This window comes from Xenopus tropicalis, chromosome 2 (assembly GCF_000004195.4).
Source record: "Xenopus tropicalis strain Nigerian chromosome 2, UCB_Xtro_10.0, whole genome shotgun sequence".
In the NCBI taxonomy this organism is placed as follows: Eukaryota; Metazoa; Chordata; class Amphibia; order Anura; family Pipidae; genus Xenopus; species Xenopus tropicalis.
In genome coordinates this window covers 137126596-137152388 of record NC_030678.2, presented here as the reverse complement: position 1 = coordinate 137152388, position 25793 = coordinate 137126596, and the positions used below count along the sequence as shown (strand labels likewise).

Sequence of the window (25793 nt, the reverse complement as noted above, 5' to 3'; positions counted from 1 at the left end):
ACAAAATGTCTCATTTGAAGTGGCCCTGTACCCATGTACACTAATTAATAAGCAGTATCAGTACCAGTAGATCACTTTAAAGTTTCTGGTAGACCTCAAGGTGGAATGCAATGGGATGACATCCCGCCACTTTTTTCCCCTCCAGCATACTGGAGACTTTGAGTGCGGCTGCTTAAGCCATCCCTCTTTGTAGTTTCATCCCAGTATAGAAGATTGTCCCCACTGGGCCGCTGATTATATTTGTTCCCACTTTATATATGTTTCTGTGTGCAGACTACAAAGTGGGCCATGAAGAAGGGAAGTAAAAACTACTACAATCCTTTCACATTAAACTTGAAGTTGCCGCTTAAATAATATTATGTGGGCGTTAAATGTGAATTTGGCACTGCATTTATATATTGCTATGTGTATTTGTTAAACATAGATTGAATTTTTTTTTGCTTATTGCGCCAAATGATAGACGTCTCACTATTTTAACTGTGGTATATCTCATGGCGGAGGCTAGGTGGCAAGAGTAGATCACAAGGTGACAAAGTCTGGGCACCCCTGCCAGTGTTGGGCTGGAACCCCAGGAGCCACCAGAATACCTTAGACTATGGGCCCACTCTCCAAAATATTTTTCCTCCTTTCCTCTCCTATTATTTTTACTTACATTCTAGCATCTATCCTTCCATCCATTTTTCCTTTGTTCCCATTCAGAAATAGGGAATGACCATGAAGTAGGCCAAATGGTCAGGAGCAGGAGGGCCCACTGAAACCTGGGCCCACTGGGAGTTTTATTTGTATCCTGGGGGGCCAGTCCCACACTGACCCCTGCTCTACTGCAATCTTTACTTGTCCCTTAGGTATAGGGAAAGCCAATCGTGTAGTTATTTTAGTTGCCACAGGGTAATCTAGGTTGGAAATGAGAAAAACTGCTTTTTCAGCGTTGTGGTTTGAAGCCCTGGGTCCCATTAAACTTCCACATCGTGGCTAATTATTAGAAAGTTGAGTTCCTGCGAAAAGTAAATGAAAAGGAAGTGGGAGTGCAAGAGCCTGTTATTGGGAAGTGAGGCACATGAGGAGAATGAGCAAGCTCCCCCCTGTCCCACTCACCCATTTCCTAACCCAAACTCGGGGGTTCCCCGGAGCAGCCCGCCCACCCTCGGTAAACATTCTCATTATGGAGCCTGTGTCATGGTGATGTCAGAGTCACATGGCGCCAGCCCTCCGTGTAATCACAAGGGGAGGAAGTGTTGCGCTAGGGAGGGGGAGGTGTAAGTGCCTGGCAGAGAGTTACTTCGCAGACTAGAGAGGCAGCACAGCAGAGTCACTCGCCGCAAGTTACCAGGGAGGAGAACGAGAAAGGTAAAGGGCGGGCAGGCAGGGTGCGGGGCAACGAGAGCGTTGGGGGCGCTAGCGGGGAGGCGCTGAGTACAATCCCAGGGAGCGCTAGCGGGGAGGCGCTGCTGTATAAATCCCAGGGAGCGCTAGCGGGGAGGCGCTGAGTACAATCCCAGGGAGCGCTAGCGGGGAGGCGCTGCTGTATAAATCCCAGGGAGCGCTAGCGGGGAGGCGCTGCAGTATAAATCCCAGGGAGCGCTAGCGGGGAGGCGCTGCAGTATAAATCCCAGGGAGCGCTAGCGGGGAGGCGCTGCTGTATAAATCCCAGGGAGCGCTAGCGGGGAGGCGCTGCTGTATAAATCCCAGGGAGCGCTAGCGGGGAGGCGCTGCTGTATAAATCCCAGGGAGCGCACAGAGGCGCAGCTGTTAGTCGGACACATCCAGCAGTGAGCGCTGCCCAGGGAGGGGTCACACTAAACTCTACTTTATCGCAGCTCTATTTCCCCTTGCAGGCAGAGCGGCAGGATGGCGGTGGAAGGGGGAATGAAATGTGTCAAGTTCCTTATGTTCTTCTTCAACTTCGTGTTCTGGGTAAGGCCACTTCTACTTCTCAATCCCAACAGCGGCCAAGGGCTGAGTCAGTGGGAGGCTCCGTGGGGCTCTGAGGTTGTTGCTATGATCCCGGGTTAGTGGTGGAAAGTGTGGCATGTTATAGTTCGGCCACAGCTTTAGAGCCGCTGATCTAGTGCTCTAGTCTAGCCCTGATATCTCCTAGTAGAGAACTTAACTCGCCCATATTAGATCAGAGTGTTTGCCAGCTTCTGCCTCACGGGCATGGGGGCTGGCACTGATTTATATCAAAGAGTGGTACGGGGGGAGGATTGTTGTCTCTTAACTCAATCTCCCCCGCTCTTATCATGGGAGGCAAGTTAGTGTGCAACAGCTGCCCGGACTGGTTATACACAGTCATGTGACCTGTGCAGCCTGTTGCCCTGGGGTGAATATTCTGCACTCTCCGGCTCCAGCTTGATTTATTCCCCCTGCTCAACAAGCTCTTCAGCTGATCAACCACAACCATTAGCTTTCCAGATGTTCAAAAAGTCGCTGGGTTCTGGGAGTTGTAGTTCAGTACCATATGGAAGGCATCCCATCGCTAGTCCTAAAAAAAACAACTATTTTTTTAAAATACATATGCTGTGCAGCAGCTATGAGGAATTTGGTACATTTCTCTAAAGCCTTTCTAAATAAATATGTAACTCCATACACACCTACAGGCAGATAATGATTTTGTAAATACATTGCAGCTGCAGTGAGTAAATAGTATCACTTTGCATGTTTATGGGATACATTGTTGGGAGTCTTCTGGCCAAGGGAAGTGCTCTGGGCACTGCCCTGAAATTGTAAGGTCTCCAAATCATTCCCTGTAGGCTTCACACCCCTCTGCAGTACTGCCTAACAGTCCAGGGCCTGTTTAATATTTGGGTAGGATATTAAAATACAGTTATTTGTAAAAAATGGTAAATGATGACTATATGATCCCAGACTGCTCAAAGAACCAGAATGTTATATTTTTTTTTAAATGACAGGTGTGACTGAGGCCTAAAGCTTACAGGGGATTTGAACTATTATGGACTAGTATATTGGCCAGTCTGCCACTCCCCTTACTTATGAAGACTATATTACCTTTAATTACAGTAATGGTTTTGCTTTTCCTTGTACGATTCTATGAAACCCAATCCCTTTCTTGAATCATAAGTAGATAATATCTCATTTAGTACTATTTGGGGCTTTCATATCTTTATGGACCACACCCATTTTAACTCTTGAAATTCTTGAAAAGTTGCCTGCATATTTTTAATGTTTTTGAACTGACCTTATACAAGGTTCTTGTATATCTGTTTTATTAAGAGGCGGGACTAAAGCTATCTGAGTTCTGGTGGAACACAGAACTGATAAGGCCACACAGTACTTCTGGTCACAAGGTTTGATGGTGCTCCTTTCACCAGGGCTGAAATGTGTACTGGTAGTGGGAGAGGTATGGAAGAGTGTTTTCCCAACCTCAGTTACTACGTTAACTGGTTCGTTTAGGAGAGAGGGGCAAGATTATCGAAAGCTGAGATTAAAATTAAAATGAAATGCGATCATATGTGTTTAAACAGACTAAGCAAACTGAAGGATTTCCTGGTTGGTTACCCAGAAAGGCTTTGCCCTTGTATGATTAAAATGTTCATATATACACGTATGCATTGTGATATCTTGTCAATATTTAATGAAGGTTTGTACACCTATTTTAGGTACTGTGTGGGCAGTGAAACAGTAGATTCTTATTTACAGAAAGGGTTGGTACATAGCTACAATTAGAGACCCGTAGGTAGGGATGCCATCTTTTATAGGGGGGGAAATTATCTTTATTCCTTACATGGAACAATTAAATCAAGCATAATTCTACTATCCAGGTGGTAACACTATTTGTAGGTTGTATGAAAGCAACAACCTAATGAGTTTAGGACATCTAGTTTTTAAAATCATGTTGCATTGTAGGCAGAATGCTCCTTTTTGAATTGATGGTTATTACCCTGTAGCAGGTTTTAAAAAGACACTCGGTGCTGCCAGTGGCACATGATATAATCTGTATGGCGGATAGACCCATAGGTGCAAGACTTACGTTATTGTTCTTTCAAGATAACTGCCTTACAAGAGCGTAGTTTCACTCATGTCTGCCTCTTGCCCCGTTGGCCAGAAAGGCCGATATTGTTTACTTTTATTCTATTTGTTATGGCCAATCTCTATGAACCCAGCAATTCCCTGTCCCTTCTGTGGCTAGCAGTCTTGCATAGTCAAGTATATGCTGTTCTATGAAGGGTAAAAGTCAATCATTTCAGTAGCCCATGGCAAGCACATTTTTTACAGAATAGGAGGGCTGGCCCATGGTCACTAGGTGGGGTACTTAACAAATTGGTATCCCCTGTTGTTCTACCTTTTCTTGTCCTTTAAAAACCAATTAAGGCACCAAAAATTTGCTGTCGAAGTGGAAATTGAGCCATTCAAGTTTGCACCATGACCAGTTATATACTCCATATGTTATAAAAGGCACAAGGTTTGCCCAGGTGCAGTAACCCATAGAAACCAATAAGATATTTGGCTTAAGACAGATGATTAGCAAAAGTTAATCACCATTGAGCTCTTTTACTACTCGCTTGTGTCATAGTGGATCAGCACGTCTACCTCTGTTATTCTAGCTAGTATTTTCTTCTTCTGAGGACTGGTATATTAAGTTACATTTTTTTTTTTCTCTGCTTAATGTAGCCTTTTCCTTAAAGGAACATTAACACCAAAAAAATTAAAGTCTTTTAAAGTAAAGAAAATGTAATTTTCTGTTGCCCTGAACTGGTAAAAGTTGCTAAAGAAACCCTGCTATAGTTTATATAAACAAATCTGATGTGCAGCCATTCAAGCTGGAAAAAATTAGAAAAGGCACAGGTTACATAGCAGATAACAGGTAAGCTCTGTAGAATTCAGTGGGAATCTACACAGCTTATCTGTTATGTAACCTGTACCCTTTCTCCTTTTTTCCAGCTTGAATGGCAGCACCCACGGCTACACAGCAGATTTGTATATATGAACTATAGTAGGGTTTCTGTAGCAAACACACAACTTTACCAGTGCAGGGCAATAGTACGTAATATAAGAATTAATTTGATACACTGATAATTTTTTGGTGTTCCTGTGGGATAATAACCTGTAGCTCTGAAATGTTACCATTCCCCATACTTCAATTTTAAATTGTGTGTTTAAAGTGAAACTTGATTCCCCATTGTTAAAATGTATCCAGTTCCCTTTTTGATGTGCCATTGCATTTTATGGTAAATTAGTTGCTGTGCTTTTTGGTGTAACTTCCTGTTAACCATTCCAGCTAGTATGAAGAACAATCTGCAATAACACTTTCTTTTGCTGTATATTAACTTTTTATTGTGCCCTAATACATATGAGCTAAATAGTTTGTTTGGGGTTTGTGCAGCACAGCCATCAGATGACCACAAGTATTCTGATATGCCCAGTCCAATTTCTTATCATTTTGTTATGGGAAACAGTATTTGGGATTTAATACCTCATTTTCTCCATCCAATAAAGCATTTTCCATAGAATTCCAGTATGGTTGAGCTCACATTTTGTGTTTGGTGCAAGATGCAAGCATTTATTTAACCCTTTAATAGCTGTAGATCACAGACAATGACATCAACGTACCATAATGCCAATGCTGTATATTATGTTTGCTGTCAGTGTGTGATGTGATAAAAGTTCTTTGCTGTGCAAAGGGTTAATGCTTTATATGTGACTCAAGCTGTGATTTCATAGGCCCTAAAAAGCACGGGTTCACTGCACAAAGGGGACATTATACTGTATGCCTGGTCAGTGGCAGGCACCAGGCAAGGTTCTAAGCTCATCTTGTAGTGCTGTGCCTATGGAAGTAGTGGGTGCAAAGGTGGTATTGTTTCTAGGCACTGTATAGCAAAAGCGCTTTTTGTGTGGCATTTTAATGCAAGTTGGTTTGCACATGTTTTATTATCTAGTGTGACATACACCAGTAGTGAATGTGGCCGTATGCCTCCGGAACTCAAGACTGAGATGCAAGCCTGACCTTCCTAGGGATAACCAGACGTTTTGCTTTTCTGTTACCAACAAAAGGGCTTGTGAAGTTCTTACCATCCAAATCAAGTTTAACTCTTTTACCAACTAACCATGTAAAAAACTGCCCCTGTTTCTTTAAAAAAAAAAATAAATAAATAAAAAAAACAACTATCTCATTGGTGATATCCCCTTTATCAAGTTAGAAATTAGCAGAATGGAGCAATATTTGTGCCTGCCCTACACACATACTGATTTCTTTAAACTTTGGTGCATAATATGCATTTTCCCCTACGGCTTTTTATAGCCACAAGAAAATCTTTTTGTTCGTTGTGAAATGGCTGCATTCTACCGTCACAGAATTCTGTGTGGTTATACGCCTTTCTCTGATTGGCTGCTATTCAGTTTACAATGTCTGCCTGGTACTTTAATCAGGGTGGCTGCTTAAACCAATATTTACATGCTAGCTATAACCCAGCTGTATACTAAAATGAGCCTTCTTCGTTTCTTTGCTTAAAGGGATATCTGCCTAGAAATACAGGATTTTCAGGTGTGAAAAGCTATATTGGACTCCTAGACCTTTGGCCATATGTGTTTAAAATATTTGAATTGGTTGGGATTGTATTGTTTTGTTCCTGGGTGCAGTATGCTAATTTTATCGCTAATTTTTTTTTTCCAACATATATTAAAACTCTCCCATGCACATGGTAGCCTGTTAGTTTGTTCCACTGTAAAGTATTAACTATATGTCAAGCTGATGTCTGTCTGCTTGTAAATGTTTATATCCATTTTGTTGGTGACTTAATATATTTTTGCATTACATTTTTATCTTATTTAGTTGCAAGAAATAAAAGGAATCTTGCTTTATTCATCTGTTAAGAAATAAGCAAATTATGACTAAACTGTGTGCAGAAGAGCAGTAAATAATGGATATATCAGCTTCTGAACGTGTTATTTTTGTGGCACTCTATGCAGGTGTCCGAGTATGGCTGAACAACCCAGTCTTTGAGGTTTAGGTTGCTGACACTTCAAAGAATCCTGTTGAGCCAGACCTGCCTAGCAGCATTAAACATACTAAAACCTTGACTATACCAGAAACCACTTAAAATACAAATTGAATGTAAATTATAAAAGTGTTGAGGACCACTTTAAATACATATATACCACTTCATATTCTGGAATTTAGCTCCTATTTAAATGTATTTTGGTAGACTTAAGGTTTGGAGGTTCAAATTACAGAAGTTCAGCAACAATGGCACAGACTTATTTGCTACTGCGCTTGTCTGGACCACACTCATTCACTTGTACAGCATTGATCTTATTGGCTGCTGGTCAGCGAGCACTTAAATCCGGCACTGAAGATTCTTACCAGCTGCCGATTTCTGCACTTACATAGGCGAAACACTGACTCCCCTCTCCAGAGAAATAAATACTAAGGGTAAGCGCTGCCTTTGGTTATTAATAGAGTAAAAAGGATTTCTGTTGATATCTAAAGAAGCCTGACCAAATATTTGTTGGGAATGGCATTCGGCAGCCCAGCTGATTGAATGAGAAAGTGTCAGTCAACATTTGCTGCTTTGTGGGTACCTTTATCCATACTCATATATAAACTACACCTCCCCTCCAGCTACTTGTAGCTAATGCCCAGTCTGCTTCAAACTGGCTTTTGTAATAAACCATTTTGGAAGTGTGGGATAGATTTAAGTATGTATCCCTCTGCAATCCCACTGCCAGCACCAATTATGGTTTTCCAACCCCTAGCACCTAAATGTTACAGGCATAGGATCCATTATCCGGAAACTCGTTATGGCAATAAAGTTGCCATTTTTTAATCTTTTTTGGCCTGGATTGAAACCAGACTTTATATATAATATTCATCATCGCCTACACAATAAGGGGGATTTCCTTTAAACGTCACATTTAATAGGACCATTTCTTAGTTACCTGCTTATTATCCTAAAGTATGTAAGCTGCCTGCTAATTTGAGGATGTCCTGCCCCTTGGTCTTACTCAGCTGTGGCATAAGAGGATCCATCTCATTTTATTCTTATTACTTTAAACTTAGCATAGAAGTAAAGCTGTAAAAATGCCTACTCCCTCAAATAAACTGTCAGATTTGTTCGGCTCCCAAAACAGTACAGATGGAGTGCTGCCAATGCCTTGCTCATCTGGAAGGCTTCATCCGTTTCACTGCAAACGTGGCCATAACATCATGTCTGCCACAATATGCAGGAACACAGCAGTGTTGTCAAATTGTGTAAAGAAGGGGGTTCCATTTGCACCTGCCAAACACTGAGCTGGAACTCCCGGCACTCCCAGAATGCTGATAGGAGTTTTACAGCGCTCATTTCTACAGTACATCACATGAAATATCATTTGTTCCCATTCACTCCTGTGGTTCCACATATCGTTTTAGTTCCTTTCAAGTATGTCGCATTCCTTGCTGGCAACTTCTTAGGTATCAAAAAGAGGTACGTGTGTCTGAAATTGTAACTTCTGCCATAATGTTTTTATGACTAGGATCTTTTCTGTTTTGATACTGGAGCCACCATCCTAGTTCATGTATACATGGCACCCTGGGAGCCAGAAACGCCGGAATTTAAAGACTAGAAACCCATGGGTGGCTGTTTATGATACGGCTGCTTTTCTATGTGCTGAACTGGAAGGTGCAACATCTACACGCAGAGCTCAGCCCTATGCATCCTTACACACAGACTGAGAAAACACAGTACTCTGGGTACTTTGTGTGTTTATTCAGAGACTGCTAAGAGCACTGATAGCTTTGGCACTACTGAAATTGCCTCTCTTTGGTGAGTTTTGCAACTATTTCGTTGTTAGAGCTCATTTTTTGTAATCTGTTGAAAGAGTTCCAAATCTTTCATTTGTTTAAAAGTTATATATGCCCTTTTTGTAGAAGTAAAGCCAGTTATAGACCAATAGGACTGCTGCACAGGCCTGCTTCCCTTACTACAGCAGGAAGGCTCCCGTGAACAGCGCTCTAATCCTTCCATACTGGACTTCTTATGGCAGGGCAAGCCAAGTTGGGTGCTACACTTGTGGTACCTGAGACTCTGGGCCTTTCTACCTTAAGCAGGAGTATGTGCGCTGGAGGCCTAGCCCAGATTATCTTTATCTTCTTCTGTCTAGAACAGTGTTGTCCAACTGGCGACCCCCCTCTGTGTGGCCCCCCACCTGTCTAGCTGCTTTGATGGCTTACCTTTGTGTAAGCTTTAAATGGTATCAGTACTGGCCCCTTGCATGGTTAACACCTCAGATTCAGGCTGTAAACCCCCTGTATTGTTTAAAAATGTAATCCCCTGTGTTGTTCACACCTTTTAATCTCTGCATTGTTCACCCCCTGCAGTGTTCACACCTCAGGCTCAGGCTTTAATCACCCACATTGTTCACCTGTTCACACCTCAGACAGACTGTAGGAGCAGTAGAAACCCACAAATAAACCCTGCACACTATAAAAAGAACATATACTGTGGTGGTACTGCAATTAAAAAAGTTTTTTAATATATAGTTATTGCGCAGACTGTAGGAGTGGTGCCAGCATTGCGTCAGTGTGTGCCATACTCTGCCTGCCCTATGCTGCCAGTATGTGCCATACACACAGGCAGCATAGGACAGGCAGAGTATGGCGCACACACAGGCAGGGTAAGGAAGGCAGAGAATGGCACACACAGGCAGGGTAGTGAAGGGAGAGAATGGCACACACAGGCAGGGTAGGGAAGGCAGAGAATGGCACACACAGGCAGGGTGGTGAAGGGAGAGTATGGCACACACAGGCAGGGTAGGGAAGGCAGAGTATGGCAGGTTTTTGCTGTATTACCACCATTAATATGGGTATGGTCATGCGATAACATGGGTGTGGTTTCAAGTGGGTGTGGTTTTAAAAAGGGGAGTGGTCAAAACTAGCTTCCATTATCGGCCCTCCACCATGGATGCCGGAAAAATTCCAGACCTCGGTACCACAGAAGTTGGACAGCACTGGTCTAGAACATTAGGCAGCTGGGGAGTGGTAGTGAATTGGCCAACCATAGCCCCACTGTTTAGCTCTACCTTTGGAGGCCCATTACATGGGAGCAGGCCCATTCACTGAGTGAAAGGGTAAGTGTCATGCATGATGTATTGCCAGATAGAAAGGTGGTTTTGAGCCAGACTGCATTGGATTCCATTGTGTTAAACAGTGGCTTGTTCAATGATAAACACTGATTTAGGATACAAGGGTAAAGACAAGATTATCTTGTACTATTGCAGAGCAGATAAGAGGTTTATGTTTTTAAAAACAAGATCACATTATCCCAGTAATGTGCACTTTAGTGTATCCCCCTAAAAAGCTCCATGGCTGCTAATGAGCCCTGCTCTGCCAATAGCTGAGTAGACTTATGACTGCAATAAAGCTGCAGCTGGGAATAGCCACTGTACATAAATCATGAGGTTTAGAGCATTGGCGTCCATATGTTGCTGCAGTCCATGATTTCTGTACATATGTGCTTGCGGGCAGGGTTAACTGAGGACAGGTGTGACCGTCTCAGAGTTAGGTGCTGTATGCAGCCAAACACTAGGCAGAACCCCTATCAGACTGCTGTCACATTAAAAGATAAGGTGCAGATGTCTTATGATGCAGTCATATCCGATTTTTAAAGGGGGACTGTCATGAAAACAATATAAGGCTTGTCTTACAATATAATCCAATTAAAGATTCTGTAGTTTCTGAGCAAGTAACCCCTTATGAATGCCTTTGAGCACCCCATCTGTAGATAGAGGTTTGTGTCATTCTATTATTTTGAAAGACCGTTAGGGTGTACAGATCAGTGATGTTTTAGGGCTAACTGTCAGTAATGAGTGTCCACTGATAGTCACTGGAACCTTCTCCCAGTTGTAATGTATTTCTTTCAAAACAAATTTCGGAAACTTTGACTAAACCATAACCTTTTCTCATATTATTGTCACATGCCCCTAAGAGCTGAAATGTGACATTCCTAGCTGTAAACTGGTTTGCCAACTTTTGCTGCGTAATTTAGTTTTCTCAGATGATTTTTATGGTAAAAGAGCTGCAGTAGTCATAATAGCATTTAGTATATGCTGCCCATACCTTGAACTGAACCAGTAAAGTGAGATGGATTACTGAGGGTGTTTCTTTTTTTATGCAATGGTCCCTTCTTAGATATGGGGGGTAACAGAAGAGCAGTCCTTCCTTGCATAATGGAGGAGGGCACAAAAGCATGGTCTCGCCCAGTACTGACTCTCTAATCAGTTTGAGAGCTTTCAGCTTCCCATCCTGTGCTATCAAGGCCTGCAGCAGAAAAAATGATAAAACCTGGGAAGACTGCTTGTGCACATGGCTTGGGTGCAGCTGGCGGAAGGATGGGAATGAGTGCTGCCAGTTAAGGGCATGGCTGGCAGCCAGTCAGACGTGTCAGACACAGAGGAGCCGCCCTAGCACACAGTTCCCACAGTACAGTGCAGCAGGTTTCATTAGCTTTGGGCGAAGTCTGTATGATAGGAGACCATGGGTTACGGTGTAACAGCTTGCAGAACTACATGCTTGCTGGTTGGGACAATGTAATGGGATGATTAGCAAATCATTATATAATTTATAATTTTCTATATTTAATCCCAACAGTACAAAGATAACTTATCGAATTGAAACTGAGATTCTATTGTTTTCTGGAAACAACCATATATACATATACATATATACATACCATATATATAATGTGTGTGTAGTAACTTATACTCATAGAGAGAGATGAGTGTATATACATAGAGATATGCTGCCTTTTTTAGTTTGCTACTGAAAATTCTGTCTGGCTGTTGTGGTCATAGAATTAGTGTTGGCTCTTTTCCGTTCTGATTTTTCAGCTACTTCCTGGTTGCTTAGGGTAGTTAGACTCTAGCAATGACATAGCTGTTAAAATTCCAAGCCTTAAATTGAGAGAACTCTCTTTGTTGGTTATGAAAATTATATGTAACAACTTTCCCTTGTCTTCTGTAGTTGCCACAAAATTCCAAACCTGACCAGTGCACATCAATATACTTAAATAATTCAAACACACACACAAGACAATTTGAAAATTGTTTTTGAATATCGCTGTCTACATCATTTGGATTAATTCTGTTAATTCTGTTAATCTTCAACTTGAATTTCCCCTTTAAAACCTTTGTTTAGGTGTGACTGCATAAAAGCAGTGGAGCACTGCTATTGTGTCTGTGTTACATAGCCAAGGGGGTATGGCAGCTCACAGACATTAATAATATAATATAAATAAAATATGTAGATGAATCAGCTGTGCATGTGTGTAATGGAATATTTCTAGGGAGGGAAAGTGAAAGTAAATTAAATATAGCTAATGGAGTCGATATAGTGTACACAGTTCTGATCTCTTGATTTCTAGTGTTAGGTGTGCATTGACCCATAAAGGGAGAACTCCACTTCAACATTACCTCTTGCTGGCTGTGTGCACAAAAACCCAGATTATAGCTAGATGCTGCCGGATTTTGTAGGTCTCTGCTATAGCAAGCAATGCAAAACTAACTGAGCTCACAAATATCCTGGAAGGGGATATGTTTTGTGCATTCTGCCTCCATTCTGTCTTCACTGTCTGCCTTAGGGAACAAATATAGTTAAACCCTATTTGCAGATTGGTAGTGTTGTTGCATTACAATTTTAACTGGGTATATTTGTCCCAAACCAAAATGATTGAGTCATTTAAGACCTCTGCGCTACCAAATGTTATTTTGCTGGGATCATATAAACAATGTCAGCAGGAGCCTATTGTAATTACTAGCGAAGGAGTCTCATCATGGAAGATGAATGTTGGGAAGCCCCTGTGCACACAGCAGGCAAATAACAAAGCAAAAGATTTCTAGGCTGTTATGTTTTAAATTGATGCAATAAGTGTTTGGGAGGATGTGTAACTGTTGCACTAGCGAGGATTCACTGTAACCTTTCATTTCCTGCTGTTACTGTAATATACGAGGCTGTCTAAAGAACGCTCCTGTTGCTTTTATTCTTTGGGTAGGAGGCATGTCTGTGTGCCCTTGGCGGGTTGCTGGTGGAACAAAGGCCATTGCTCACCCTCTAGCAAGAAATGTTTGTAGATAAAGCTCTAGGTACACTCTGGAGAATATACTTCTTTATGTATAAGCCAGTGCTAATATTTTATGCGCAGTCCCCAGGTTATTGTCATTGATCGGGTCTTAAAAATGTTTCATAAGGATCTCTAATGTTACAATAATATTTTGCCCATTGACATATATATGCATTAAAACACTAAATTAATGTAAGTGGAGTTAAAGAAGGCGATAGAATTGAACTTGGTGTTTTTCTTACATATAGAAGATTGTTTAAAAATAATTTCTAAATATTTGCTGTTGGCAACAGTGTCTGTCTGTAAATCAGCACCAAAATCTGTGATTCCTGCCCAGTAATGCTTGGGAAAATCAGGTAGTCACACTCTGCAGTGCGCTTCATGTCTCCAGCTACTACATGTATCACAAAAACAGGAGCCCTCTAAAGGTAGATTCACTTGAGTTGAACATCATATGTTTCAAAGAGACGTATGTTTGAAGCCTTCCATAGGCAGTAAAGTGTGAGTATATATATCTGCATACAACCTACCCACTTCTTATTGGTTGAGTTTAATATTTACAGGAAAGGCTTCATGGTTTTTGTTTAACATGGGTTTTTATTCTGGGGCTTCCTGATTTCGGCAGGGGAATGCGCAAAATCACCCACTACTGACCCCCTAAATGTATCGCCTGGTAGGTGCTTGTGCATTTTCAGGCAAGAATCATTATTGCATTCCTGTGATTCTCAGTGGCCAAATGAAGGGTAAATTTTAAAATGGAAAGAGGACTAAGCAAACCCTGTGTCATTTCTCTTAATATTTAAGTGGCTCCTTATCTTCTCTTTGCTAAATACAAGAAGCTTTACTTTCTGCAACTATTGACTCAACCGCACCCTCCTACTTTAAACTGCACGCGCTGCTCTCTCCTGTAACACACTGAAAAGTGAGGATACTTTATATACCTCTATTTGCTTTGTGTCCAACAACTTCAAATGAAGTATTGTCAGGAAGTCGCAATCCTTTGGTTTTTGTGCAGTTTTTTGTTTTGGAGTTATTGGCCCTTCCTTATCCTCTATTCTGCTCCCTGAGCAGCAGGTGGACCTTAGGAAAGAGGGGAAATTACAGATTTACCAGCCATTATATTTCCAGTAAATTTGTAATACCGGCCCTGCCATAGCCAATAATTTGCTGACTAGACTGGTTAATTACCAGATGGGTGGGAACCCTATTCATGCAAGGGGTTCCCTTAGTGAGAGCAGGCTTATGGTATTGTCTGTCTATGTATTAAGTTAAGAAGAGAGTGCTATTTACGTCCCCTCTTGGCTTGCCATGTCTTCCATGACATCACCCTGCACTTCCTTGTCCAGAATGACTTATTCACTACTGATAGTAAAGGTGTAACCAGGGAGGAGCCTTGTGGGAGATGATAAGGATCTTACATCCGGAATGCAGAGTCATTCTAGGAATCCTGTTAAGGGGGTTCTCCACCCTGATATATCTTTTTTGCTTAATGAAAAACATTAAAAATGTTCAATAATTTTAAAGGAGAACTACACCCCCAGCAATAAAAGCCTCCTTAACTGGGCCTGCCTTAACCCCCTCACCCCCCCCCCCCCCCATCACATACTCTGTATCTTAAACAGCCACCCCTGTCGCAAACCCCAACCTAAAAATCCAGAGCAGTGCAGCTGCGTACCTGGGAGACATCTTCTGTTGAATTGTAGAAGCTTTGTGTGTCACCGCCGACATGGACCCTGCTTGAGCATGTGCACTTGAAGCTGATTTCCTAAGTTAAGGTGGCCATACACGCACCGATATTATCGTACGAAACCTCGTTTCGTACGATAATCGGTGCGTGTATGGCATGTCAGCGAGCCGACCGATATCGCAGGAAGCTGCTGAAATCGGTCGGCTCGCCGATCGGGCAAGTTAGAAAATTTTGATCGGGCGCCATAGAAGGCGCCTGACCAAAATTCTCCCTTCAGAGCTGAATCGGCAGAAGGAGGTAGAAATCCTATTGTTTCTACCTCCTTACCTGCCGATTCAGCCCTGAATGGTGTGTGGCGGATCTGACGATGTTTCGTGCGACCGACGGTCGTACGAAACATCGTGAGATCGCCACGTGTATGGCCAGCTTTAGAGTATGCGATAAGGGAGAGGTGAGGGGGGTGGTCAAGGCAGGTCAGTTAAGGGGGCTTTTATAGCTGTGGGGGGTGTAGTCCTCCTTTTAAAGTTATGTGTAATTGTAGTTGAAAGCGGTGATTATTTCTTTATTTCTGTTCTTTGGGTCTTTTGAGTCAATTCTCAGCTTTAATCAGCTGGCTTGCAGCATTATTTCAGAAGTCTGGAGATCTTTTAAAAAGGAAGATGACTTTCCTGCCCTGAGGCAGTTTATCTTACCAGAAATGCAGCCCAGACACTCATCAGTAATCCATGAGTGCCACCAAAGCACCTATTATTACCCCTCTCAAGGCTTGGCCATGGCAATAAATCTGCACTACCGTGGGCGACTAGTCTCTCCCAAATCCTTTTCTACTGGTTATTGGAAAACATCGGTGACTTACCACCAGTGACTAACAAAGTCCCCACAAGGAAACTTCAGGTAATGCGTATGTTTTCCCACTGGAGATTTACATGATCAGCGGTGGGAAAGCATTTCAGGGGGATTAGTTGCCCGAGGTAGTGCAGATTTGTTGCAGGCTACTAATCTCCCTGTGAGCCTGGGCCTTTATGGTCTCAGTGAGAATAACATCATGACACCAGCTCACTGTTTCTCTTTCATGTGATTCTCCTCTAAAAATGAGGAAGCAAATGTTGCGCAAGAAACTCCCCACAGCAATGGTGCAAGTTGCATTAGGTCAGTTTGCTAGAGAACATACATTGTTTTCAGTCACTTTCTGTTCTTGCACAAGAGATTCACTGGTATGGTCACTTCCCCGTCTAGGGGGGTTCTGACCACTTTCTTTACCTAGTAGTGAATGCTCAGTTAGTCAGCATTAGGGAGTCTGGCTCCCTAGGGGGTGGAGTAATTTTTCAGTATGGCAACACCCTCACACCCACATCCCCACACCTACACTCTGATTAAAGGTAAGTCTTTATGACTTAAATAAATGATGTCAGAGACATTGCTGCACCTATTGTATTGTGTGTGTTCAGTTTTCTATAGTGAAAGCAGCACTAAAAGGCGATCCAGCATCCCATGCTCCTCTCATTCAAACCTTTAGAATACTATTTATACGGTTAAATACAAAATGGCTAATTGAAGAGTTTGCATGAAGGGTTTGGCAGCACTGGCATTACTTGTTTTTCTTGCTCTGTCAGTTTGAGAGGAAAGTGCTACAAAAGCTGCTTTGTTTTCCCTGCATAATGAGCCCAGTAGGAACGAAACGGCACAACAACCTCTGCCCTTTTGTGCCGTTATTACAAATGGCCGTTATTAAATTGTTCTGCTCAGTTGCAGTTATACGCATCCAAGAGGGCCACATTAGCACGGCCTGTACATTTACGTGTTGTGCAGATACTCATCTTCCGATTGGTTTGTTTTTTAGGTGTGTGGCATTGCTCTCATTGCGATCGGGATATACGTGCAAATCCAGCTTAACCACACTCTTATCATGAAGAATGCCACCTCCTCTGGAGCTCCCATAGTCATCATCGTAGTGGGTGTTGTCATCTTTTTAATTGCCTTCTTTGGCTGCTGTGGAGCACTAAAAGAGAACTACTGCATGGTGACAACGGTAAGAAATGGTTTTAACTTTTTTCTCAATTTATAGGTGCTTTATTACAATTTCCTGGCAACAAATGCCCTATTTTATATGAGGGGTTTTCACTCTGTGGCTACTGCTACACATGGGTGTTTGTCTGCAACAGGGCTGATGCAATGGCTCCTAGAACAGGCACATAGAGAAGCGTTTAGGGGCATTGAGACAGCTTCTTGGCTTCTGTGCCAAGAATCACCCACGTGGCAGTAGCCTATGGTTCTGTAAAGAGGCATAATTGTCACTTGAGGCCACTGCTTATGTTACTGAATGGAAAGGGCCACATACAAAGAACAAGGAGCTGTGACAGATGGACCTCTAAGGCATTCTTGAGTACAGATGGTTAAACTCCACTTCTCAATGAGTAGTATTTACCAGCAGAAATAGGCCGGCAGTGGTGTTTTAAGCCCTGTGTTTCTCTTCTAGTAGTAGGCACACCTCCTGGATGCCACTAACCCCAAATCCATTATATTCTACACAGGTTATCTGCTATGTATATTTGTGCCCTATAGCCCAATTTCAGCTTAAATGACTGACACTGCAGCTTCTAGAACTGTGCTAGTACTTCTGAAGCATACACATAAAAGTGTAAAATACCTGCTTTTGACAAAACAAGTCCATGCTTGATACATATCTAGATAGGAAGTGAAGATAATTGATGACTCCAAAATATACATGCAGGAAGGAATAGAAATTCTGCTTCAGTGTATGTGGGGGGAAAAAATTACTTATTGCTTTTTCTTATCATTGCAGTTTGCCGTTGTGCTGGTGCTGATCTTCCTGGTTGAGATTGCTGCTGCTATTGCTGCCTATGTTTACAAGGACAAGGTAATTCTGGTTCCTTTCTTCCTTCTCCTGCCGCTGAATGAATCCACTCTATAACTGGCTTAATTTTGCTTTGGGCCCTATATGTCTGTTTATGCTAACTTTCTTGGCGTGTGAAAGAAGTTTAAGAATTTTTATTGATCAGCTGTATGTTTTACTTGCCAGTGGGCTAATAGAACATTCCAGACCTATTTATTACTGTATTAGACTTACAGTGCAAGCCATGTTCACTCTATGCCTTTATGGCGTGCACTTGTGTGCCAGTGCAAAACACATTAAACAGGGAATCTAGTACTCCTCAAGACCTACCTTTCTCTGTACAGTCTTCTCAAAGTGGGCATTAAAGATGTGTGAACCAATAGTTTTTTCTGCCATAACTTTCTCTGTTCTTGTTTGTACTTCAGCTGCGCACTGCATTTGAGGACTCCTTTAAAAATGGTATGGTCCATTATAATGACACCAAGGATATAGCGGATAGCATTGACCTCTTGCAGAAAGAAGTAAGTATTCTGCTTGTATAAAGAGTTGGGGATCGGCACAGTCTTTTCATGTCGATACATAACATGTCTGTTTGCTATTGCAGTTTCAGTGCTGTGGTGCCATCAACTCAACTGATTGGAGACAATATGCTCCCTTCACTGGTACAAACACTGTGCCTGATTCCTGCTGTAAGAACATCACTGCAGGCTGTGGAAAAGGTCCAATTGCCAATATAAATAGTGAGGTAAGTAGCAGATTACTGTAAAAGCAATGAGCATGGAGATAACTTTTTCCATGCTCAAGTTCATAATGGCTGTGTCCTTTCTATAGCCAGTATGTAAGCCAGAGCAAGGCTGGTGTTATGTTGGTGACACTTTTCTCTATCCAATAGGGCTGCGCAACCGGAATAGACCAGTGGGTGAAGAAAAATGTAGGAATTGTTGCTGGAGTGGCCCTGGGAATTGCTTTGTTTGAGGTAAGGCTGTCTACGTTGGATTGCAAAGGCTTATTTAATACAGGATATTTTTTTAGCCTATATCCTCTCACCCCCTCACATGTTCTCTTATCAAACTCCCAGGACTCACCCATTTGATAAATAACTTGTGTGGTTACAATTAAGTGCGTCAGCAGAATATTACTGTTATATTGAGAATAATCTGCTCCCTAATCTTTAGTTTAGACAAGGAGTTCTATTACCATATGAGAAATAAGCATGTTAGCCTGGGTGCTCCAAAGTGACTGCTGATGTCTTTAGGCATGGGGTACTTTATTTTCATCATAGGCAAGTTTTAGAAAGTTCCTCAAAAGACATCACTAACTTTTATTGAAACCTGCATTACAGTGTACCTCTGAATTGCAATTGGTATAGGCATATAACATTGTTGCCATCATTTGAATAATAATTCTATGGAGCTGCTACCCCTGCTAAAGAGAGATTTATTTATGAAGTCCCATTTGCTGATCTTGCCACAAATTACAACAGCCAAGTCATCATAGATTCTTTTAAGGGGGTTATATTTTGGTGGGAGGGGATAGGAACCATTTCTGCCACGCCAACTACAAAGGGCAGCTTAGGCCAGGCTAAACCTGCAAGCTGAGCCAGTAACTCGCCTACATGCAAGGAAAATGATTACCTCTTTATATTTCCAAAGGAAATCTAAAGGATAATGGCCCTTTTAACGTCTTGTGTAGCAGGTGCTTTTGAAATAGTTTCTGAGAAACATGGAGCCATACAGAACAGAATATAAGATCAGATCACTCTGGCTAATGTTGCTCATAGAAGAGTAAATATGGTGACCTCTGTGCCCTCTGCTTATGAGGATGTGGTTTTTTTTATACATCAGATGTTTAGGTTACAGCAAACTTATATGGAAATCATTGTTGTTGCCATAGATGTTCCTTTTATTATTAAGGGATTCTAAATTTACCACTTCAGGCTATGGGCAAGCTTGAGTAGGGGTCATGCTAATATATGGAGCATACAGGTCCATGCTTCTCTGTTGTGCAAACACAGACCCCTGTGGCTTCTTGCTGTGTGAGACATACTCAAAGGGGAACATAAGGAGATAACCTTTTAAGGTCCAGAAAGTCACATTTCAAATGTAACCGTTACAGTAACTCTTGTGTTGCATTGCCTTAGCCTGCGGTCTTTTTAACTTTCATAACTTAAACAGTTGTTACAGGACCAGTAACACTAGAGAGCTGAGTGCACGGCAGACAAGAGAAGCTCCATAGAATACCATGGTTTTCTACAGAAGTTAACCGCCAATTATAGGTCTTTTGTGATATGAGGATGTTTCCAAGAATTAGTTTATGAACTGATACAGACTTTTTTTTTTTTTTTTTATACATTTTGCCATTTTAAATATGCTGTTTTTTCTGGTTTCATTGAATAGATCTTGGGGATCGTCTTTGCCTGCTGTTTAATGAAGGGAATCCGAAGTGGATACGAAGTCATGTGATCGCTCCACAGTGGATAATGCCGTGATGTCACTTGTCTTGCATTAGCAAGTTGGGAAGTGGTATGCACCATCTCACAGCAATTTGGCAATAAATGGCACATACCACTTCCCACCTTAACGTGGGGAATAATGACATGCTCTTTGTACTTAATATAAATACTTTGATATCACCAGTTCATTGTTTTTATTTTTTATAAATATCTCGTTAAATGTGTTGAGCAGAAGCTGTAGTATTTCTTATCTTTGGACTGCATTATGGTTTTTCTGACTCTGCACTTGCATTCACACATTTAATGCCTATATTAGCATTTTATACCCCTTTAACTTCATTGAAAATTTAACAGACCTGTGATTTGCCGTGATAGGAAACACAATAATTAAAAGGAATTCAAAATAATATAATCTACACCACAAGGATTTATTCTCCTACCTTATTAGACTATAACTAGGTCATACTGAACACTTGCCAGTTTACCTTGGTCACATAGTAACCAATCATAAGCTTCCACTAATTCAGTAGAACAGTGCTTGAAAAAATATCATTGGTTGCTGTGGTTGCTAAGGGCAAATTTTGCATGTGTTGTGTAAATGGGTGGATTTCTGGAATGCTTGGGGTTCACACACTGACCTTGTAGGAAATCTATATTTATTTTAGTCAATGCTATGTCAGAAGCCCTGTGCATTGATTGCAGATATGATTAGCACTATTGTGTGCCTACTTGCTTTGAAGCCTCCTTTAACCCAATCAGCCTTTTTCTTCTCTGAGACTTAACTTGATCTGTGTACAAGACAAATTTGGGATGGGAGTTTAAGATGGGATGATGATGATCCTTTTGTGCCTTACTGCAATGCTGGCTTTTTGTATTGATGTTTTATTGCTTAAACAAAATATGTAGTGTGTTAATGGTCCATGTATGATTTTATGTAAATTGTGCCATACGTGTGATGCCAGGGGTTTGATGCTTCTCTGGGCAACCATTTTCTCTGTGGTGTATTTTGTCCTCATATTTGACTTGTTTTCCAGTCAGGAATTTGGAAAAGTTGACATTTTTGTAGAGCAAAAAAAAAAAAATTCAAAAGCCAAAATAAAGCGATGAAACGGCTTAAGGACTCACTGTTGGATTTTCTTATCTGTTCCATCCATCTTGGTATCCTTGTAGAATACAGCCTTGGTTTCTAGCATGCATATGGGGTAGCCCAAAAGCAGAATATAGTGGATGGGTGGCCTGTTGTGGATACTCATGATACAAAATATGGGCTTGAATGACAATATGCTATTTAGCTATAACTTTAACATAAAGAAGAAGAAAATATTCATCTCCCTGCTCTTGGCATTTCCTGAATCTCTGCAGTTTTGACGCGGCAAAGCTTTGCATTGGGGAAAAAAATAAAAGAACTATGCCTGGGGAAGATATGTACCAACAGTGCAAAGTTTAGCCTCCAGCATAGGGCTGCTGTGCAGAATTCCAAAGATTCTGGGTTGAGTCCTGTCATCTGAACTGAAGCCTATGCAAAAGTTTTTATTGCAGTTGCCCAGTGTGCCTGTACCATCAGATGTGTATTCCCTGCAGGAGGGAAGAGTCTGCACCCAGGAGTTAAGTGGGGGTGGCAACTGAATGGAGCAGGTACAGGTACTACAGAGGGCCAAATGTCTTGTCTATGGTTATATGTACAGATGCTGTGTGCTCCGAACGTAATATGTTACCAATATCCCAGGGCTTTAAATGCCCATTGTAATAAGGAAGATATTTATTGTAGTGATTTCTGGCAGTGGCATAACTATAGTGGGGGCAGACCCTGCGACCATGAGGGATCCTTACAGTATAATGGGCCTTTAGCAAATATATTAAGAGTAACGAAGAAAACAACTGATAATAAAATCCAAATCCTATTCTAATACATAATACACAGGATTTATTTGTCTGGTGAGGGCCTGCCACCCCAAGAGGGGGAATTGCAATTATTTAATATTAAACTAAAGCCAAAATAGGTTTATGGCTAGAAATGCTGTATTTATATAGTGAGCTTACTGTAGCAGCCCAGAGGTCCAGCAGCCTATTAGATTATTTAGCTTGTCATTGTTCTTTATTTATCCTTTATTAATTGTAACAGTGTAGGTTTATGTTTTGCAATTTGTTCCCCATTTGTGTATAATGAATGTATTGTATCACTAGGAATACAGCTATGCTTATGTCTGCACATCAATGCACAATGCTAGAGTGTTCAGCTGGAGTTCCCCTTTAACCCCTTTACTGCAGGGCACCTTTGATCTTGCCATGTTACGTGCAGTCAGAGCTGCGTAGATTGTACAATTTGTAGCAGGTAAGTAGTTGCTGAACAACCCACCTTACTTTTTTAATGTAATTCTGGATGGCAAGGTGCCCACCTGTTGCTTAGTGGCAGCAGCAAAATGCGGATGTTAAAGCTGTCATTTAATTTTATTGCTGAGAGTTTCCCCTGTCACTAGATGCAATAATCTTCTACTTCCTCCCTGGAGTTATCTGCAATTTGCTCAGCATGTTTTACAGCTTAACCATTACTGTGCTGAAATACACACACACACACACTCCCTTTGCTAAAATAAATCTTACCTGGGTTTAAAGGAGAAGGAAAGGTAAAAACTAAGTAAGCTTTATCAGAAAGGTCTATGCAAATACAGCCATGAGCACTCACAGAAACGCTGCACTGAGCCCTTTATCAAAAGAAACCGGATTTGTTTTCTTGTTTTTGTGGTATCTGATTTCCTGCTTTTAGAAAAATCCTTCAGGGCACAACACAAGTCAACGTACTCCTCTCTCCCCCTCCCAACTGTACTGTGTAATCTGAGCTACCAGCAGCCAGAGCTGCAGCATGGAAGTTACTGAGCCCAGGCTTAAGGCAGGAGTCCACAACATTTATATCCATGAGCTACAATTAACTGTAGTTAAGGAGCAACACAAGCATGAAAAAATGTTACCGGTGGTGTCAAATAAGTGTGATCATAAATGTGATCAGCTATTTGGTAGCCCCTATGTGGATTAGCAGCCTACATGAGGCTCTTTTTAGTAGTACAACTGTTTTTTATGCAACCAAACTTGCTTTCAAACCAGAAATTCAAAAATAAGCACCTGCTTTGGGGCCACTGGGAGCAACATATTGCCCCCCCCCCCTAGCCACTGGTTGGGGATCACTGTTCTAGGGTTTGGTTAAGCTTTCTACAAAATAAATATAGCATTCTAGCTTGCACTATTGTGGCTAATCTGTTGCCAATAAAATTCCTTTCCTTCTCCTTTAAGAGTGAGCCAATCAAAACAGGCCTAGAATGTATCCGAGTACCGAGTTCTTATACGCTCTTCCTGGCCTTCATACAACACTGCTGGCTCAGGTCTGTAACAAGATCCAGATCTAGTGACACCCAGACACAAATTGTGACTAGTATTCTTAATATTGCTTATGGGTGCAATGTCCAAAATACATTATGACGCCCAGAAAAAGGATGAGAAAGGCGTCTGGGACCTGGAACATGCAATTTACTGTACAATACTATGAAACCTATAGAAACTGTTATACACAGATGCCAAATTCCATGTTTAGTTAATTTTTCAAGTGAAGAGTAGTAAGCTGCTACTACAGGGACCAGTGGGTTAAAAAGCAACATACAGTGGAGGAAATAATTATTTGACCCCTCACTGATTTTGTAAGTTTGTCCAATGACAAAGAAATGAAAAGTCTCAGAACAGTATCATTTCAATGGTAGGTTTATTTTAACAGTGGCAGATAGCACATCACAAGGAAAATCGAAAAAATAACTTTAAATAAAAGATAGCAACTGATTTGCATTTCATTGAGTGAAATAAGTTTTTGAACCCTCTAACAAAAAAGACTTAATACTTAGTGGGAAAAACCCTTGTTTGCAAGCACAGAGGTCAAACGTTTCTTGTAATTGATGACCAAGTTTGCGCACATTTTAGGAGGAATGTTGGTCCACTCCTCTTTGCAGATCATCTCTAAATCCCTAAGGTTTCGAGGCTGTCTCTGTGCAACTCTGAGCTTGAGCTCCCTCCATAGGTTTTCTATTGGATTAAGGTCCGGAGACTGACTAGGCCACTCCATGACCTTAATGTGCTTCTTCTTGAGCCACTCCTTTGTTGCCTTTGCTGTATGTTTTGGGTCATTGTCGTGCTGGAACACCCATCCACGACCCATTTTCAGTTTCCTGGCAGAGGGAAGGAGGTTGTCGTTCAGGATTTCACGATACATGGCTCCGTCCATTTTCCCGTTAATGCGAATAAGTTGTCCTGTGCCCTTAGCAGAAAAACACCCCCAAAGCAAAATGTTTCCACCCCCATGCTTGACGGTGGGGACGGTGTTTTGGGGGTCATAGGCAGCATTTTTCTTCCTCCAAACACAGCGAGTTGAGTTAATGCCAAAGAGCTCTATTTTGGTCTCATCAGACCACAGCACCTTCTCCCAGTCACTCACAGAATCATTCAGGTGTTCATTGGCAAACTTCAGACGGGCCTGCACATGTGCCTTCTTGAGCAGGGGGACCTTGCGAGCCCTGCAGGATTTTAATCCATTGCGGTGTAATGTGTTTCCAATGGTTTTCTTGGTGACTGTGGTCCCTGCTAATTTGAGGTCATTAACTAAGTCCTCCCGTGTAGTTCTAGGATGCTTTTTCACCTTTCTCAGAATCATTGACACCCCACGAGGTGAGATCTTGCGTGGAGCCCCAGAGCGAGGTCGATTGATGGTCATTTTGTGCTCCTTCCATTTTCGAACAATCGCACCAACAGTTGTCACCTTGTCTCCCAGCTTCTTGCTAATGGTTTTGTAGCCCATTCCAGCCTTGTGCAGGTCTACAATTTTGTCTCTGACATCCTTGGACAGCTCTTTGGTCTTTCCCATGTTGGAGAGTTTGGAGTCTGCTTGATTGATTGATTCTGTGGACAGGTGTCTTTTATACAGGTGACTTGTTAAGACAGGTGTCCTTAATGAGGTTGACTAATTGAGTAGAAGTGTCTAACCACTCTGTGGGAGCCAGAACTCTTAATGGTTGGTAGGGGTTCAAAAACTTATTTCACTCAATGAAATGCAAATAAGTTGCTATCTTTTATTTAAAGTTATTTTTTCGATTTTCCTTTTGATGTGCTATCTGCCACTGTTAAAATAAACCTACCATTGAAATGATACTGTTCTGAGACTTTTCATTTCTTTGTCATTGGACAAACTTACAAAATCAGTGAGGGGTCAAATAATTATTTCCTCCACTGTATATGCTGATAAGAGGGGGCCTGGAAGAATCCCCTGCTGTAGAGTCCTGCATTGGGTTGGATGTAAGCCAATTTTACTCCTTTGCCCCTTTATTTTTTACCCAGCAATTTGATGATATCACTTCTAGACTGGGGTTGGATTAAGTAGTGGGTCCAAGAGGGTAAAAATGCAGGTTGTCAGTCTGAGACTGGGTCACCAGTTTCAGAATTTGAATCCAAGCAGAATTTTACCATTTTCACCACCCTCAAAGCAGTGGAGGGGTGTGTTGCTCCACCTGCAGGTGTGGGTGCCAGCGGGGGCCGTGGGTGTTGATCACTGGGTTCTCACAGGTCCCTTGTTACGCCACTGCAGTAGCCTGTATTTAAACCCAGTAGCTAAGGGTTTCCTATGTGCATTCTCCTGCATTCAGGTTTGACTTTGACAATAAGAAGTGTATGGAGTCAGCCTTCCCCAAAGCACTGGCGATAGTATAGAGAAGATTGCTGGAT

General features: G+C 41.8%; 1 protein-coding gene across 1 annotated transcript; it reads left to right on the top strand.

Moving 5' to 3' along the window:
• The first annotated feature begins 1251 nt into the window (after nt 1-1251).
• On the top strand, nt 1252-21124 carry cd63 (CD63 molecule). The gene is given in 8 exon segments (NM_001016413.2): nt 1252-1347; nt 1836-1914; nt 16577-16765; nt 17540-17614; nt 18016-18111; nt 18195-18335; nt 18483-18566; nt 19987-21124. Coding segments are annotated over 7 exon segments (717 nt in total). The 5' UTR covers nt 1252-1347; nt 1836-1848; the 3' UTR covers nt 20053-21124.
• The last annotated feature ends 4669 nt before the right edge of the window (nt 21125-25793 follow it).